Genomic DNA, 18,380 nt, shown 5'->3' on the forward strand with positions numbered 1-18,380 from the left:
AGTGAGGAGAGATGGACACTCAAGTCAATAAGCAAAGATTAGCATAGAGACTACTAAGGTTATTGGCATTTCGTTTCCTCAGACAAATTTTTTTTTCGTGGAGCTGTCAACCAATCAAGGTTAATAAAAATAGCCTAGGCCCATTAGGATATTGATTTCTGTGTGCATCCGTTTTGTTTTGTTCTTCTCCCTAGTTTTAGTCAGTAGACAGATAAATAGGGAAGTCACAGACTGGAGGGCAGTCACCAGTCTAGTGGGTCAATGTAATGTCTGGAGGGCAGTCACCAGTCTAGTGGGTCAATGTAATGTCTGGAGGGCAGTCACCAGTCTAGTGGGTCAATGTAATGTCTGGAGGGCAGTCACCAGTCTAGTGGGTCAATGTAATGTCTGGAGGGCAGTCACCAGTCTAGTGGGTCAATGTAATGTCTGGAGGGCAGTCACCAGTCTAGTGGGTCAATGTAATGTCTGGAGTGCAGTCACCAGTCTAGTGGGTCAATGTAATGTCTGGAGGGCAGTCACCAGTCTAGTGGGTCAATGTAATGTCTGGAGGGCAGTCACCAGTCTAGTGGGTCAATGTAATGTCTGGAGGGCAGTCACCAGTCTAGTGGGTCAATGTAATGTCTGGAGGGCAGTCACCAGTCTAGTGGGTCAATGTAATGTCTGGAGGGCAGTCACCAGTCTAGTGGGTCAATGTAATGTCTGGAGGGCAGTCACCAGTCTAGTGGGTCAATGTAATGTCTGGAGGGCAGTCACCAGTCTAGTGGGCCAATGTAATATCTGAAGGGCAGTCACCAGTCTAGTGGGTCAATGTAATGTCTGGAGGGTAGTCACCAGTCTAGTGGGTCAATGTAATGTCTGGAGTCTGGAGGGCAGTCACCAGTCTAGTGGGTCAATGTAATGTCTGGAGGGAAGTCACCAGTCTAGTGGGTCAATGTAATGTCTGGAGGGCAGTCACCAGTCTAGTGGGTCAATGTAATGTCTGGAGGGCAGTCACCAGTCTAGTGGGTCAATGTATTGTCTGGAGGGCAGTCACCAGTCTAGTGGGCCAATGTAATGTCTGGAGGGCAGTCACCAGTCTAGTGGGCCAATGTAATGTCGGGAGGGCAGTCACCAGTCTAGTGGGCCAATGTAATGTCTGGAGTCTGGAGGGCAGTCACCAGTCTAGTGGGCCAATGTAATGTCTGGAGGGCAGTCACCAGTCTAGTGGGCCAATGTAATGTCGGGAGGGCAGTCACCAGTCTAGTGGGCCAATGTAATGTCTGGAGTCTGGAGGGCAGTCACCAGTCTAGTGGGCCAATGTAATGTCTGGAGGGCAGTCACCAGTCTAGTGGGCCAATGTAATGTCTGGAGTCTGGAGGGCAGTCACCAGTCTAGTGGGCCAATGTAATGTCTGGAGGGCAGTCACCAGTCTAGTGGGCCAATGTAATGTCTGGAGGGCAGTCACCAGTCTAGTGGGCCAATGTAATGTCTGGAGTCTGGAGGGCAGTCACCAGTCTAGTGGGCCAATGTAATGTCTGGAGGGCAGTCACCAGTCTAGTGGGCCAATGTAATGTCTGGGGGCAGTCACCAGTCTAGTGGGCCAATGTAATGTCTGGAGGGCAGTCACCAGTCTAGTGGGCCAATGTAATGTCTGGAGGGCACCAGTCTAGTGGGCCAATGTAATGTCTGGAGGGCAGTCGCCAGTCTAGTGGGCCAATGTAATGTCTGGAGGGCAGTCACCAGTCTAGTGGGCCAATGTAATGTCTGGAGGGCAGTCACCAGTCTAGTGGGCCAATGTAATGTCTGGAGGGCAGTCACCAGTCTAGTGGGCCAATGTAATGTCTGGAGGGCAGTCACCAGTCTAGTGGGTCAATGTAATGTCTGGAGGGCAATCACAAGTCTAGTGAGTCAATGTAATGTCTGGAGTCTGGAGGGCAGTCACCAGTCTAGTGGGCCAATGTAATGTCTGGAGGGCAGTCACCAGTCTAGTGGGTCAATGTAATGTCTGGAGTCTGGAGGGCAGTCACCAGTCCAGTGGGCCAATGTAATGTCTGGAGGGCAGTCACCAGTCTAGTGGGCCAATGTAATGTCTGGAGGGCAGTCACAAGTCTAGTGGGTCAATGTAATGTCTGGAGTCTGGAGGGCAATCACAAGTCTAGTGGGTCAATGTAATGTCTGGAGGGCAGTCACAAGTCTAGTGGGTCAATGTAATGTCTGGAGGGCAGTCACCAGTCTAGTGGGTCAATGTAATGTCTGGAGTCTGGAGGGCAGTCACCAGTCTAGTGGGTCAATGTAATGTCTGGAGGGCAGTCACCAGTCTAGTGTTCCAATGTAATGTCTGGAGGGCAATCACAAGTCTAGTGGGTCAATGTAATGTCTGGAGGGCAGTCACCAGTCTAGTGTTCCAATGTAATGTCTGGAGGGCAATCACCAGTCTAGTGGGCCAATGTAATGTCTGGAGGGCAGTCACCAGTCTAGTGGGCCAATGTAATGTCTGGAGGGCAGTCACCAGTCTAGTGGGTCAATGTAATGTCTGGAGGGCAATCACAAGTCTAGTGGGTCAATGTAATGTCTGGAGGGCATTCACCAGTCTAGTGGGTCAATGTAATGTCTGGAGGGCAGTCACCAGTCTAGTGGGTCAATGTAATGTCTGGAGGGCAATCACAAGTCTAGTGAGTCAATGTAATGTCTGGAGTCTGGAGGGCAGTCACCAGTCTAGTGGGTCAATGTAATGTCTGGAGGGCTACTAGACTGGACACTGTGTACATCAGATTAAAAGTGTTGGTGTGGGTAGAATCATCTCTCTAATCTCTCTGGTGTAGGTAGAATCCTCTCTATATTCTCTCTGGTGTAGGTAGAATCCTCTCTATATTCTCTCTGGTGTAGGTAGAATCCTCTCTATATTCTCTCTGGTGTAGGTAGAATCCTCTCTATATTCTCTCTGGTGTAGGTAGAATCCTCTCTAATCTCTCGGGTGTAGGTAGAATCCTCTCTATATTCTCTCTGGTGTAGGTAGAATCCTCTCTATATTCTCTCTGGTGTAGGTAGAATCCTCTCTATATTCTCTCTGGTGTAGGTAGAATCCTCTCTATATTCTCTCTGGTGTAGGTAGAATCCTCTCTATATTCTCTCTGGTGTAGGTAGAATCCTCTCTATATTCTCTCTGGTGTAGGTAGAATCCTCTCTATATTCTCTCTGGTGTAGGTAGAATCCTCTCTATATTCTCTCTGGTGTAGGTAGAATCCTCTCTATATTCTCTCTGGTGTAGGTAGAATCCTCTCTATATTCTCTCTGGTGTAGGTAGAATCCTCTCTATATTCTCTCTGGTGTAGGTAGAATCCTCTCTATATTCTCTCTGGTGTAGGTAGAATCCTCTCTATATTCTCTCTGGTGTAGGTAGAATCCTCTCTATATTCTCTCTGGTGTAGGTAGAATCCTCTCTATATTCTCTCTGGTGTAGGTAGAATCTCTCTCTAATCTCTCGGGTGTAGGTAGAATCCTCTCTATATTCTCTCTGGTGTAGGTAGAATCCTCTCTATATTCTCTCTGGTGTAGGTAGAATCCTCTCTATATTCTCTCTGGTGTAGGTAGAATCCTCTCTATATTCTCTCTGGTGTAGGTAGAATCCTCTCTATATTCTCTCTGGTGTAGGTAGAATCCTCTCTATATTCTCTCTGGTGTAGGTAGAATCCTCTCTATATTCTCTCTGGTGTAGGTAGAATCCTCTCTATATTCTCTCTGGTGTAGGTAGAATCCTCTCTCTAATCTCTCGGGTGTAGGTAGAATCCTCTCTATATTCTCTCTGGTGTAGGTAGAATCCTCTCTCTAATCTCTCGGGTGTAGGTAGAATCCTCTCTATATTCTCTCTGGTGTAGGTAGAATCCTCTCTATATTCTCTCTGGTGTAGGTAGAACCCTCTCTCTAATCTCTCTGGTGTAGGTAGAATCCTCTCTATATTCTCTCTGGTGTAGGTAGAATCCTCTCTATATTCTCTCTGGTGTAGGTAGAATCCTCTCTATATTCTCTCTGGTGTAGGTAGAATCCTCTCTATATTCTCTCTGGTGTAGGTAGAATCCTCTCTATATTCTCTCTGGTGTAGGTAGAATCCTCTCTATATTCTCTCTGGTGTAGGTAGAATCCTCTCTCTAATCTCTCGGGTGTAGGTAGAATCCTCTCTATATTCTCTCTGGTGTAGGTAGAATCCTCTCTATATTTTCTCTGGTGTAGGTAGAATCCTCTCTATATTCTCTCTGGTGTAGGTAGAATCCTCTCTATATTCTCTCTGGTGTAGGTAGAATCCTCTCTATATTCTCTCTGGTGTAGGTAGAATCCTCTCTATATTCTCTCTGGTGTAGGTAGAATCCTCTCTATATTCTCTCTGGTGTAGGTAGAATCCTCTCTCTCTGGTGTAGGTAGAATCCTCTCTCTCTGGTGTAGGTAGAATCCTCTCTCTCTGGTGTAGGTAGAATCCTCTCTCTCTGGTGTAGGTAGAATCCTCTCTCTCTGGTGTAGGTAGAACCCTCTCTCTAATCTCTCGGGTGTAGGTAGAATCCTCTCTCTAATCTCTCGGGTGTAGGTAGAATCTCTCTCTAATCTCTCTGGTGTAGGTAGAACCCTCTCTCTAATCTCTCTGGTGTAGGTAGAATCCTCTCTCTAATCTCTCGGGTGTAGGTAGAACCCTCTCTCTAATCTCTCTGGTGTAGGTAGAATCCTCTCTCTAATCTCTCTGGTGTAAGTAGAATCCTCTCTCTAATATCTCTGGTGTAGGTAGAACCCCTCTCTAATCTCTCTGGTGTAGGTAGAATCCTCTCTCTAATCTCTCTGGTGTAGGTAGAATCTCTCTCTGTAGGTAGAATCCTCTCTCTCTGGTGTAGGTAGAATCCTCTCTCTAATCTCTCTGGTGTAAGTAGAATCCTCTCTCTCATCTCTCTGGTGTAGGTAGAATCCTCTCTCTCTGTAGGTAGAATCCTCTCTCTGGTGTAGGTAGAACCCTCTCTCTAATCTCTCTGGTGTAGGTAGAACCCTCTCTCTCTGTAGGTAGAATCCTCTCTCTCATCTCTCTGGTGTAGGTAGAACCCTCTCTCTCATCTCTCTGGTGTAGGTAGAATCCTCTCTCTCATCTCTCTGGTGTAGGTAGAACCCTCTCTCTCTGTAGGTAGAATCCTCTCTCTCATCTCTCTGGTGTAGGTAGAACCCTCTCTCTCTGTAGGTAGAATCCTCTCTCTCATCTCTCTGGTGTAGGTAGAATCCTCTCTCTCATCTCTCTGGTGTAGGTAGAACCCTCTCTCTAATCTCTCTGGTGTAGGTAGAATCCTCTCTATATTCTCTCTGGTGTAGGTAGAACCCTCTCTATATTCTCTCTGGTGTAGGTAGAATCCTCTCTCTAATCTCTCTGGTGTAGGTAGAATCCTCTCTATATTCTCTCTGGTGTAGGTAGAATCCTCTCTCTAATCTCTCTGGTGTAGGTAGAATCCTCTCTATATTCTCTCTGGTGTAGGTAGAATCCTCTCTATATTCTCTCTGGTGTAGGTAGAATCCTCTCTCTATTCTCTCTGGTGTAGGTAGAATCCTCTCTATATTCTCTCTGGTGTAGGTAGAATCCTCTCTATATTCTCTCTGGTGTAGGTAGAATCCTCTCTCTAATCTCTCTGGTGTAGGTAGAATCCTCTCTCTAATCTCTCTGGTGTAGGTAGAATCCTCTCTATATTCTCTCTGGTGTAGGTAGAATCCTCTATATTCTCTCTGGTGTAGGTAGAATCCTCTCTATATTCTCTCTGGTGTAGGTAGAATCCTCTCTATATTCTCTCTGGTGTAGGTAGAATCCTCTCTATATTCTCTCTGGTGTAGGTAGAATCCTCTCTATATTCTCTCTGGTGTAGGTAGAATCCTCTCTATATTCTCTCTGGTGTAGGTAGAATCCTCTCTATATTCTCTCTGGTGTAGGTAGAATCCTCTCTAATCTCTCTGGTGTAGGTAGAATCCTCTCTAATCTCTCTCTGGTGTAGGTAGAATCCTCTCTAATCTCTCTGGTGTAGGTAGAATCCTCTCTCTCTGGTGTAGGTAGAATCCTCTCTCTGGTGTAGGTAGAACCCTCTCTCTAATCTCTCGGGTGTAGGTAGAATCCTCTCTCTAATCTCTCGGGTGTAGGTAGAATCCTCTCTCTAATCTCTCGGGTGTAGGTAGAACCCTCTCTCTAATCTCTCTGGTGTAGGTAGAATCCTCTCTCTAATCTCTCGGGTGTAGGTAGAATCCTCTCTCTAATCTCTCTGGTGTAAGTAGAATCCTCTCTCTAATATCTCTGGTGTAGGTAGAACCCTCTCTCTAATCTCTCGGGTGTAGGTAGAATCCTCTCTCTAATCTCTCTGGTGTAGGTAGAATCCTCTCTCTCTGTAGGTAGAATCTCTCTCTCTGGTGTAGGTAGAATCCTCTCTCTAATCTCTCTGGTGTAGGTAGAATCCTCTCTCTCATCTCTCTGGTGTAGGTAGAATCCTCTCTCTCTGTAGGTAGAATCTCTCTCTCTGGTGTAGGTAGAACCCTCTCTCTAATCTCTCTGGTGTAGGTAGAACCCTCTCTCTAATCTCTCGGGTGTAGGTAGAATCCTCTCATCTCTCTGGTGTAGGTAGAACCCTCTCTCTAATCTCTCTGGTGTAGGTAGAAGCCTCTCTCTAATCTCTCTGGTGTAGGTAGAACCCTCTCTCTAATCTCTCTGGTGTAGGTAGAACCCTCTCTAATATCTCTGGTGTAGGTAGAATCCTCTCTCTAATCTCTGGTGTAGGTAGAATCCTCTCTCTAATCTCTCTGGTGTAGGTAGAACCCTCTCTCTAATCTCTCTGGTGTAGGTAGAACCCTCTCTCTAATCTCTCTGGTGTAGGTAGAATCCTCTCTCTAATCTCTCTGGTGTAGGTAGAACCCTCTCTCTAATCTCTCTGGTGTAGGTAGAATCCTCTCTATATTCTCTCTGGTGTAGGTAGAATCCTCTCTATATTCTCTCTGGTGTAGGTAGAATCCTCTCTCTAATCTCTCTGGTGTGGGTAGAATCCTCTCTATATTCTCTCTGGTGTAGGTAGAATCCTCTCTCTCATCTCTCTGGTGTGGGTAGAATCCTCTCTCTAATCTCTCTGGTGTAGGTAGAATCCTCTCTAATCTCTCTGGTGTAGGGAGAACCCTCTCTCTAATCTCTCTGGTGTAGGTAGAATCCTCTCTCTCATCTCTCTGGTGTAGGTAGAATCCTCTCTCTAATCTCTCTGGTGTAGGTAGAATCCTCTCTCTAATCTCTCTGGTGTAGGTAGAATACTCTCTAATCTCTCTGGTGTAGGTAGAATCCTCTCTCTAATCTCTCTGGTGTAGGTAGAATCCTCTCTCTAATCTCTCTGGTGTAGGTAGAATCCTCTCTCTAATCTCTCTGGTGTAGGTAGAACCCTCTCTCTAATATCTCTGGTGTAGGTAGAATCCTCTCTCTAATCTCTCTGGTGTAGGTAGAATCCTCTCTCTAATCTCTCTGGTGTAGGTAGAACCCTCTCTCTAATCTCTCTGGTGTAGGTAGAATCTCTCTATATTCTCTCTGGTGTAGGTAGAATCCTCTCTAATCTCTCTGGTGTAGGTAGAATCCTCTCTCTAATCTCTCTGGTGTAGGTAGAATCCTCTCTCTAATCTCTCTGGTGTAGGTAGAATCCTCTCTCTAATCTCTCTGGTGTAGGTAGAACCTCTCTCTAATCTCTCTGGTGTAGGTAGAACCCTCTCTCTAATCTCTCTGGTGTAGGTAGAATCCTCTCTCTAATCTCTCTGGTGTAGGTAGAACCCTCTCTCTAATCTCTCTGGTGTAGGTAGAATCCTCTCTATAATCTCTCTGGTGTAGGTAGAATCCTCTCTCTCATCTCTCTGGTGTGGGTAGAATCCTCTCTCTAATCTCTCTGGTGTAGGTAGAATCCTCTCTAATCTCTCTGGTGTAGGTAGAACCCTCTCTCTAATCTCTCTGGTGTAGGTAGAATCCCTCTCTCATCTCTCTGGTGTAGGTAGAATCCTCTCTATATTCTCTCTGGTGTAGGTAGAATCCTCTCTCTAATCTCTCTGGTGTAGGTAGAATCCTCTCTAATCTCTCTGGTGTAGGTAGAATCCCTCTCTAATCTCTCTGGTGTAGGTAGAATCCTCTCTAATCTCTCTGGTGTAGGTAGAACCCTCTCTCTAATCTCTCTGGTGTAGGTAGAATCCTCTCTCTCATCTCTCTGGTGTAGGTAGAACCTCTCTCTAATCTCTCTGGTGTAGGTAGAATCCCTCTCTAATCTCTCTGGTGTAGGTAGAACCCTCTCTCTAATCTCTCTGGTGTAGGTAGAATCCTCTCTCTAATCTCTCTGGTGTAGGTAGAATCCTCTCTATATTCTCTCTGGTGTAGGTAGAATCCTCTCTCTATATTCTCTCTGGTGTAGGTAGAATCCTCTCTCTAATCTCTCTGGTGTGGGTAGAATCCTCTCTATATTCTCTCTGGTGTAGGTAGAATCCTCTCTCTCATCTCTCTGGTGTGGGTAGAATCCTCTCTCTAATCTCTCTGGTGTAGGTAGAATCCTCTCTAATCTCTCTGGTGTAGGTAGAACCCTCTCTCTAATCTCTCTGGTGTAGGTAGAATCCTCTCTCTCATCTCTCTGGTGTAGGTAGAATCCTCTCTATATTCTCTCTGGTGTAGGTAGAATCCTCTCTCTAATCTCTCTGGTGTAGGTAGAATCCTCTCTAATCTCTCTGGTGTAGGTAGAATCCTCTCTAATCTCTCTGGTGTAGGTAGAATCCTCTCTAATCTCTCTGGTGTAGGTAGAACCCTCTCTCTAATCTCTCTGGTGTAGGTAGAATCCTCTCTCTCATCTCTCTGGTGTAGGTAGAACCCTCTCTCTAATCTCTCTGGTGTAGGTAGAATCCTCTCTCTAATCTCTCTGGTGTAGGTAGAACCCTCTCTCTAATCTCTCTGGTGTAGGTAGAATCCTCTCTCTCATCTCTCTGGTGTAGGTAGAATCCTCTCTATATTCTCTCTGGTGTAGGTAGAATCCTCTCTAATCTCTCTGGTGTAGGTAGAACCCTCTCTCTCTAATCTCTCTGGTGTAGGTAGAATCCTCTCTCTAATCTCTCTGGTGTAGGTAGAATCCTCTCTCTAATCTCTCTGGTGTAGGTAGAATCCTCTCTCTCATCTCTCTGGTGTAGGTAGAACCCTCTCTCTAATCTCTCTGGTGTAGGTAGAACCCTCTCTCTAATCTCTCTGGTGTAGGTAGAATCCTCTCTCTAATCTCTCTGGTGTAGGTAGAATCCTCTCTATATTCTCTCTGGTGTAGGTAGAACCCTCTCTATATTCTCTCTGGTGTAGGTAGAATCCTCTCTCTAATCTCTCTGGTGTAGGTAGAATCCTCTCTATATTCTCTCTGGTGTAGGTAGAATCCTCTCTCTCATCTCTCTGGTGTGGGTAGAATCCTCTCTCTCATCTCTCTGGTGTAGGTAGAATCCTCTCTAATCTCTCTGGTGTAGGTAGAACCCTCTCTCTAATCTCTCTGGTGTAGGTAGAATCCTCTCTCTCATCTCTCTGGTGTAGGTAGAATCCTCTCTATATTCTCTCTGGTGTAGGTAGAATCCTCTCTCTAATCTCTCTGGTGTAGGTAGAATCCTCTCTAATCTCTCTGGTGTAGGTAGAATCCTCTCTCTAATCTCTCTGGTGTAGGTAGAATCCTCTCTAATCTCTCTGGTGTAGGTAGAACCCTCTCTCTAATCTCTCTGGTGTAGGTAGAATCCTCTCTCTCATCTCTCTGGTGTAGGTAGAATCCTCTCTCTCATCTCTCTGGTGTAGGTAGAACCTCTCTCTAATCTCTCTGGTGTAGGTAGAATCCTCTCTAATCTCTCTGGTGTAGGTAGAATCCTCTCTATATTCTCTCTGGTGTAGGTAGAATCCTCTCTATATTCTCTCTGGTGTAGGTAGAATCCTCTCTATATTCTCTCTGGTGTAGGTAGAATCCTCTCTAATCTCTCTGGTGTAGGTAGAATCCTCTCTCTCTGGTGTAGGTAGAACCCTCTCTCTAATCTCTCTGGTGTAGGTAGAATCCTCTCTCTAATCTCTCTGGTGTAGGTAGAATCCTCTCTCTAATCTCTCTGGTGTAGGTAGAATCCTCTCTCATCTCTCTGGTGTAGGTAGAATCCTCTCTCTCTGGTGTAGGTAGAATCCTCTCTCTCATCTCTCTGGTGTAGGTAGAATCCTCTCTCTCTGGTGTAGGTAGAACCCCTCTCTCTAATCTCTCTGGTGTAGGTAGAATCCCTCTCTCTAATCTCTCTGGTGTAGGTAGAATCCCTCTCTCTAATCTCTCTGGTGTAGGTAGAATCCCTCTCTAATCTCTCTGGTGTAGGTAGAATCTCTAATCTCTCTCTCTAATCTCTCTGGTGTAGGTAGAATCCTCTCTCTAATCTCTCTGGTGTAGGTAGAATCCTCTCTCTCATCTCTCTGGTGTAGGTAGAATCCTCTCTCTCTGGTGTAGGTAGAACCCTCTCTCTCTGGTGTAGGTAGAATCCTCTCTCTAATCTCTCTGGTGTAGGTAGAATCCTCTCTCTAATCTCTCTGGTGTAGGTAGAATCCTCTCTCTCATCTCTCTGGTGTAGGTAGAATCCTCTCTCTCTGGTGTAGGTAGAATCCTCTCTCTAATCTCTCTGGTGTAGGTAGAATCCTCTCTCTCATCTCTCTGGTGTAGGTAGAATCCTCTCTCTAATCTCTCTGGTGTAGGTAGAATCCTCTCTCTAATCTCTCTGGTGTAGGTAGAATCCTCTCTCTAATCTCTCTGGTGTAGGTAGAATCCTCTCTCTAATCTCTCTGGTGTAGGTAGAATCCTCTCTCTAATCTCTCTGGTGTAGGTAGAATCCTCTCTCTCATCTCTCTGGTGTAGGTAGAACCCTCTCTCTAATCTCTCTGGTGTAGGTAGAATCCTCTCTCTCATCTCTCTGGTGTAGGTAGAACCCTCTCTCTAATCTCTCTGGTGTAGGTAGAATTCTCTCTCTCATCTCTCTGGTGTAGGTAGAATCCTCTCTATATTCTCTCTGGTGTAGGTAGAATCCTCTGGTCTAGGTAGAACCCTCTCTCTAATCTCTCTGGTGTAGGTAGAACCCTCTCTCTAATCTCTCTGGTGTAGGTAGAATCCTCTCTCTAATCTCTCTGGTGTAGGTAGAATCCTCTCTCTAATCTCTCTGGTGTAGGTAGAACCCTCTCTCTAATCTCTCTGGTGTAGGTAGAACCCTCTCTCTAATCTCTCTGGTGTAGGTAGAACCCTCTCTCTAATCTCTCTGGTGTAGGTAGAACCCTCTCTCTAATCTCTCTGGTGTAGGTAGAACCCTCTCTATATCTCTCTGGTGTAGGTAGAATCCTCTCTATATTCTCTCTGGTGTAGGTAGAATCCTCTCTCTAATCTCTCTGGTGTGGGTAGAATCCCTCTCTATAGAATTCTCTCTGGTGTAGGTAGAATCCTCTCTCTCATCTCTCTGGTGTGGGTAGAATCCTCTCTCTAATCTCTCTGGTGTAGGTAGAATCCTCTCTAATCTCTCTGGTGTAGGTAGAACCCTCTCTCTAATCTCTCTGGTGTAGGTAGAACCCTCTCTCTAATCTCTCTGGTGTAGGTAGAATCCTCTCTCTCATCTCTCTGGTGTAGGTAGAACCCCTCTCTAATCTCTCTGGTGTAGGTAGAATCCTCTCTAATCTCTCTGGTGTAGGTAGAACCCTCTCTCTAATCTCTCTGGTGTAGGTAGAATCCTCTCTCTCATCTCTCTGGTGTAGGTAGAATCCTCTCTATATTCTCTCTGGTGTAGGTAGAATCCTCTCTAATCTCTCTGGTGTAGGTAGAATCTCTCTCTCTGGTGTAGGTAGAACCTCTCTCTAATCTCTCTGGTGTAGGTAGAACCCTCTCTCTAATCTCTCTGGTGTAGGTAGAATCCTCTCTCTAATCTCTCTGGTGTAGGTAGAATCCTCTCTCTAATCTCTCTGGTGTAGGTAGAATCCTCTCTCTCATCTCTCTGGTGTAGGTAGAATCCCTCTCTCTCTCTGGTGTAGGTAGAACCCTCTCTCTCATCTCTCTGGTGTAGGTAGAATCCTCTCTCTCATCTCTCTGGTGTAGGTAGAATCCTCTCTCTCATCTCTCTGGTGTAGGTAGAACCCTCTCTCTAATCTCTCTGGTGTAGGTAGAATCCTCTCTCTCATCTCTCTGGTGTAGGTAGAATCCTCTCTCTCATCTCTCTGGTGTAGGTAGAATCCTCTCTCTCTGGTGTAGGTAGAACCCTCTCTCTAATCTCTCTGGTGTAGGTAGAATCCTCTCTCTCATCTCTCTGGTGTAGGTAGAATCCTCTCTCTAATCTCTCTGGTGTAGGTAGAATCCCTCTCTCTCATCTCTCTGGTGTAGGTAGAATCCCTCTCTCTCTGGTGTAGGTAGAATCCTCTCTCTAATCTCTCTGGTGTAGGTAGAATCCTCTCTCTAATCTCTCTGGTGTAGGTAGAATCTCTCTCTCTGGTGTAGGTAGAATCCTCTCTCTAATATCTCTGGTGTAGGTAGAATCCTCTCTCTCATCTCTCTGGTGTAGGTAGAACCCTCTCTCTCATCTCTCTGGTGTAGGTAGAATCCTCTCTCTCATCTCTCTGGTGTAGGTAGAACCCTCTCTCTAATCTCTCTGGTGTAGGTAGAACCCTCTCTCTCATCTCTCTGGTGTAGGTAGAATCCTCTCTCTCATCTCTCTGGTGTAGGTAGAATCCTCTCTCTCATCTCTCTGGTGTAGGTAGAACCCTCTCTCTCTGTAGGTAGAATCCTCTCTCTCATCTCTCTGGTGTAGGTAGAATCCTCTCTCTCATCTCTCTGGTGTAGGTAGAATCCTCTCTATATTCTCTCTGGTGTAGGTAGAATCCTCTCTAATCTCTCTGGTGTAGGTAGAATCCTCTCTAATCTCTCTGGTGTAGGTAGAACCCTCTCTGGTGTAGGTAGAACCCTCTCTCTAATTCTCTCTGGTGTAGGTAGAACCCTCTCTCTAATCTCTCTGGTGGAGGTAGAATCCTCTCTCTAATCTCTCTGGTGTAGGTAGAATCCTCTCTCTAATCTCTCTGGTGTAGGTAGAATCCTCTCTCTCATCTCTCTGGTGTAGGTAGAATCCTCTCTCTCTGGTGTAGGTAGAACCCTCTCTCTAATCTCTCTGGTGTAGGTAGAATCCTCTCTCTAATCTCTCTGGTGTAGGTAGAATCCTCTCTCTCATCTCTCTGGTGTAGGTAGAATCCTCTCTCTCATCTCTCTGGTGTAGGTAGAATCCTCTCTCTAATCTCTCTGGTGTAGGTAGAATCCTCTCTCTATTCTCTCTGGTGTAGGTAGAATCCTCTCTCTCATCTCTCTGGTGTAGGTAGAATCCTCTCTCTCATCTCTCTGGTGTAGGTAGAATCCTCTCACATCTCTGGTGTAGGTAGAACCCTCTCTCTAATATCTCTGGTGTAGGTAGAATCCTCTCTATATTCTCTCTGGTGTAGGTAGAATCCTCTCTCTCATCTCTCTGGTGTAGGTAGAATCCTCTCTCTCATCTCTCTGGTGTAGGTAGAACCCTCTCTCTCTGTAGGTAGAATCCTCTCTCTCATCTCTCTGGTGTAGGTAGAATCCTCTCTCTCATCTCTCTGGTGTAGGTAGAATCCTCTCTCTCTGTAGGTAGAATCCTCTCTCTCATCTCTCTGGTGTAGGTAGAATCCTCTCTCTCTGTAGGTAGAATCCTCTCTCTCATCTCTCTGGTGTAGGTAGAACCCTCTCTCTAATCTCTCTGGTGTAGGTAGAATCCTCTCTCTAATCTCTCTGGTGTAGGTAGAACCCTCTCTCTAATCTCTCTGGTGTAGGTAGAACCCTCTCTCTAATCTCTCTGGTGTAGGTAGAATCCTCTCTCTAATCTCTCTGGTGTAGGTAGAATCCTCTCTCTAATCTCTCTGGTGTAAGTAGAATCCTCTCTCTCATTTCTCTGGTGTAGGTAGAATCCTCTCTCTCTGGTGTAGGTAGAACCCTCTCTCTAATCTCTCTGGTGTAGGTAGAATCCTCTCTCTAATCTCTCTGGTGTAGGTAGAATCCTCTCTCTAATCTCTCGGGTGTAGGTAGAATCCTCTCTCTCTAATCTCTCGGGTGTAGGTAGAATCCTCTCTCTCTAATCTCTCGGGTGTAGGTAGAATCCTCTCTCTAATCTCTCGGGTGTAGGTAGAATCCTCTCTCTAATCTCTCTGGTGTAGGTAGAATCCTCTCTAATCTCTCTGGTGTAGGTAGAATCCTCTCTCTAATCTCTCTGGTGTAGGTAGAATCCTCTCTAATCTCTCTGGTGTAGGTAGAATCCTCTCTCTAATCTCTCTGGTGTAGGTAGAATCCTCTCTCTAATCTCTCGGGTGTAGGTAGAATCCTCTCTCTAATCTCTCTGGTGTAGGTAGAATCCTCTCTCTAATCTCTCGGGTGTAGGTAGAATCCACTCTCTCTAATCTCTCGGGTGTAGGTAGAATCCTCTCTCTAATCTCTCTGGTGTAGGTAGAATCCTCTCTCTCTAATCTCTCGGGTGTAGGTAGAATCCTCTCTCTCTAATCTCTCGGGTGTAGGTAGAATCCTCTAATCTCTCGGGTGTAGGTAGAATCCTCTCTCTAATCTCTCTGGTGTAGGTAGAATCCTCTAATCTCTCGGGTGTAGGTAGAATCCTCTAATCTCTCTGGTGTAGGTAGAATCCTCTAATCTCTCGGGTGTAGGTAGAATCCTCTAATCTCTCGGGTGTAGGTAGAATCCTCTAATCTCTCTGGTGTAGGTAGAATCCTCTAATCTCTCGGGTGTAGGTAGAATCCTCTCTCTAATCTCTCTGGTGTAGGTAAAATCCTCTCTCTAATCTCTGGTGTGGGTAGAATCCTCTCTCTAATCTCTGGTGTGGGTAGAATCCTCTCTCTAATCTCTCTGGTGTAGGTAGAATCCTCTAATCTCTCGGGTGTAGGTAGAATCCTCTAATCTCTCTGGTGTAGGTAGAATCCTCTAATCTCTCTGGTGTAGGTAGAATCCTCTAATCTCTCGGGTGTAGGTAGAATCCTCTCTCTAATCTCTGGTGTAGGTAAAATCCTCTCTAATCTCTCTGGTGTAGGTAAAATCCTCTAATCTCTCTGGTGTAGGTAGAATCCTCTCTAATCTCTGGTGTGGGTAGAATCCTCTCTCTGGTGTAGGTAAAATCATCTCTCTAATCTCTCCTTTCTCAGCATGTAGATGGAAAGCAGATCTGAACATGAAGGATGAGTAAAACATGCTGGTGGTCTAACTTCACTGTGTGCTCAGCACCTTATTTACAGTCAATGGCTCAGCACAGAGCTGGGTGGGAAGTCTGCAGAATAATCCACTGAACTGAACCCACTTGTCACTGTTCACTGGCCTAGTGATTTTTTTTTATTTTTTATTTAACCTTTATTTAACTAAGCAAGACAGTTAAGAACAAATTCTTATTTACAATGATGGCCTACATCGGTCAAACCCAGACTACGCTGGGGCAATTGTGCACCGCCCTACGGAACTCCCAATCACTGACACTGAACAAAGACAGCCCTGCTAGCTAGGTTTCTCTAACCTCTCTGGCTACATCTTATGCAGGAAGTGTATTACATATGCATCCAGAATGTGACAAGAGTGAGTGAAATGATGAAATCTCTGTGACCCAGATATAGTATTTCCTGTAATCTCACAATCAGAGGTGGACATGAATTGTCTTCCTGTCTGATTCAAGGTCATGTTGGCTTGTTTTGTGGGACTAATTCAACATATCTCAACCTTGAATAGATTGCTATAGCAGATCATCACATGACTACTTTGTCCATATCTGCATAGCATTTTATAACAATTAACAGGCTTTATCTATCTGAGAAATATCTGGCTCTTTGAGAAATAGGTCAATGGACAATACTTGTGGAGCTGCTGCTGTTGTTGCTCATGCAGCTGCCTGTTGGAAATCTGGGCAAGACGGGTCTTGTTCCCCTGGCTTCGATAAACCCCGGTCCTAACGAGAACCAGATGCTGAATGAATCAGGCTATTGTGGCTTCGCTGCCTGGGCTGCTGAAACTCTCCCTCTCACTCACTGCCCGTCTCTCTCTTTCCCCCTTACTTTCCCCTCTCACATCTCTTACTGTCCTTCACGTTCCCCTCTCTCTTTCCCTCTTCCCTCCTCTCCCCTCTCTCTTTCCCTCTTTCCCCTCTCTCTTTCCCCTTTCCCCTCTCTCTTTCCCTCTCTTTCCCTCTTTCCCTCTCTCTTTCCCTCTTTCCCCCCTCTCCCTCTCTCTTTCCCTCTTCCCTCCTCTCCCCTCTCTTTCACTCTTTCCTCTCTCTCTTTCACTCTTTCTCCACTCCTCTCTCTTTTTCCCCTCTCCCCTCTTTCTTTCCCCTCTCCCCTCTCTCTCTCCCCTCTCCCCTCTCTCTTTCCCCTCTCCACTCTCTCTTTCCCTCTCCACTCTCTCTTTCCCCTCTCCCTCTCTCTTTTCCCTCTCCACTCTCTCTTTCCCTCTCTCTCCCCTCTCTTTCTTTCCCTCTTTCCCTCTCCCCTCTCTTTCCCTATTCCCTCTCTCTTGTCCTCTTTCCCCTCTCCCCTCTCTCTTTCCCTATTTCCTCTCTCTTTCCCTCTTTCCCCTCTCCCTCTCTCTCTTTCCCTCTTCCCTCCTCTCCCCCCTCTCTTTCCTCTTTCCTCTCTCTCTTTCACTCTTTCTCCCTCCTCTCTCTCTTTCCCCTCTCCCCTCTTTCTTTCCCCTCTCCCCTCTCGCTCTCCCCTCTCCCCTCTCTCTTTCCCCTCTCCCTCTCTCTTTCCCCTCTCCCTCTCTCTTTCCCCTCTCCACTCTCTCTTTCCCCTCTCTCTTTCCCTCTTTCCCCTCTCCCCTCTCTTTCCCTATTCCCTCTCTCTTCCCTCTTTCCCCTCTCCCCTCTCTCTTTCCCTATTTCCTCTCTCTTTCCCTCTTCCCTCCTCTCCCCTCTCTCTTTCACTCTTTCCTCTCTCTCTTTCCTCTTCCCTCCTCTCCCCTCTCTTTCCCTCTTTCTCTCCTCTCCCTCTCTCTTTCCCTCTTTCTCTCCTCTCCCCTCTCTCTTTCCCTCTCTCTTTCCCTCTTTCCCCTCTCCCCTCTCTTTCCCTCTTTCCTCTCCCCTTCCTCGCTCCTTCTCTTCCATATCCCCTTCCCCCCTCTCCTCTCCTCTCTTCCCCACTGCCCTCTACTCTCCCTTCATCTGACTCCCCGCCCCTTTCTCCCTTCTCTCCTCTCCTCTCAGCCCCCTCTTACATGATTTGAACCAGTAGGTAACTTCTCTCTCTGCTCTCTCTATCAGGTTCATATTCAGGTCAACCAACTTCCGGGGCAAGCCTTCAGGTCCCATGCTGGTAGCCACCTACTGGCCTGAGCTACCAGTCACCATCGACGCTGCCTATGAGAACCCACTGGAGGAGAAGACTGTGTTCTTTGCAGGTAATGTATGTATGGGAGACGTGAGTTGTGTCATCCACCGTTGAGATACCGAGCCTTCAGAAAGTATTCAGACTTTTTCCAAATTTTGTAACGTTACAGCTTTATTCTAAAATTGCTTTTTTTTTTAAACACACAATATCCCATAATGACAAAGCGAAAACAGGTTTTTAGATTTTGGGGGAAATGTATTAAAAATAAAAGTATTCAGACCCTTTCTATGAGACTCAAAATTGAGCTCAGGTGCATCCTGTTTATATTGATCATCCTTGAGATGTTTCTACAACTTGATTGGAGTCTACCTGTGGTAAATTCAATTGATTGAAAAACATGAGCTGGCGCACACACACCCATCATTTTTTTTTGTGTGGAGGTGCTGACTAACGGCAAATAAACTATAAAAATAAAGAGTCACACACTCCATATATAAACTCCCAGTCATTTATTGGGTAAATCACCAACGTTTCAGCATCACTGTGCCATTTCGGACATGATTTGGAAAGACACATACCTGTCTATTTAAGGTCCCACAGTGGACAGTGCATGTCAGAGCAAAAAGCAAGCCATGATGTCGAAGGCATCCAAGACAGGATTGTGTCGCCCAGCCAAACTGAGCAATGGGGGAGAAGGGTCTTGGTCAGGGAGGTGACCAAGAACTCGATGGTCACTCTGACAGAGCTCTAGAGTTCCTCTGTGGAGATGGGAGAACCTTCCAGAAGAACAACCATCTCTGCAGCACTCCACCAATCAGGCCTTTATGGTAGAGTGGCCAGACGGAAGCCACTCCTCAGTAAAAGTCACATGATACCCCGCTTGGAGTTTGCCAAAAGGCACCTAAAGACTCTCAGACCATGAGAAACAAGATTCACTGGTCTGATGAAACCAAGATTGAACTCTTTGGTCTGAATGCCAAGCGTCACATCTGGAAGAACCTGGCACCATCCC

At 46.0% G+C, this 18,380-nt stretch overlaps 1 protein-coding gene across 1 annotated transcript in view; it reads left to right on the plus strand.

Moving 5' to 3' along the window:
* LOC112239653 (72 kDa type IV collagenase-like) overlaps nucleotides 1-18,380 on the plus strand; it is a 60,233-nt gene that overhangs the window by 32,297 nt on the left and 9,556 nt on the right. The window contains exon 2 of the mRNA XM_042331120.1: nucleotides 17,273-17,438. Within this exon, the coding sequence (XP_042187054.1) occupies nucleotides 17,273-17,438 (166 nt within the window). The remainder of the gene's footprint in view (nucleotides 1-17,272; nucleotides 17,439-18,380) is intronic.

Source organism: Oncorhynchus tshawytscha, linkage group LG12 (genome assembly GCF_018296145.1).
Source record: "Oncorhynchus tshawytscha isolate Ot180627B linkage group LG12, Otsh_v2.0, whole genome shotgun sequence".
In the NCBI taxonomy this organism is placed as follows: domain Eukaryota; kingdom Metazoa; phylum Chordata; class Actinopteri; order Salmoniformes; family Salmonidae; genus Oncorhynchus; species Oncorhynchus tshawytscha.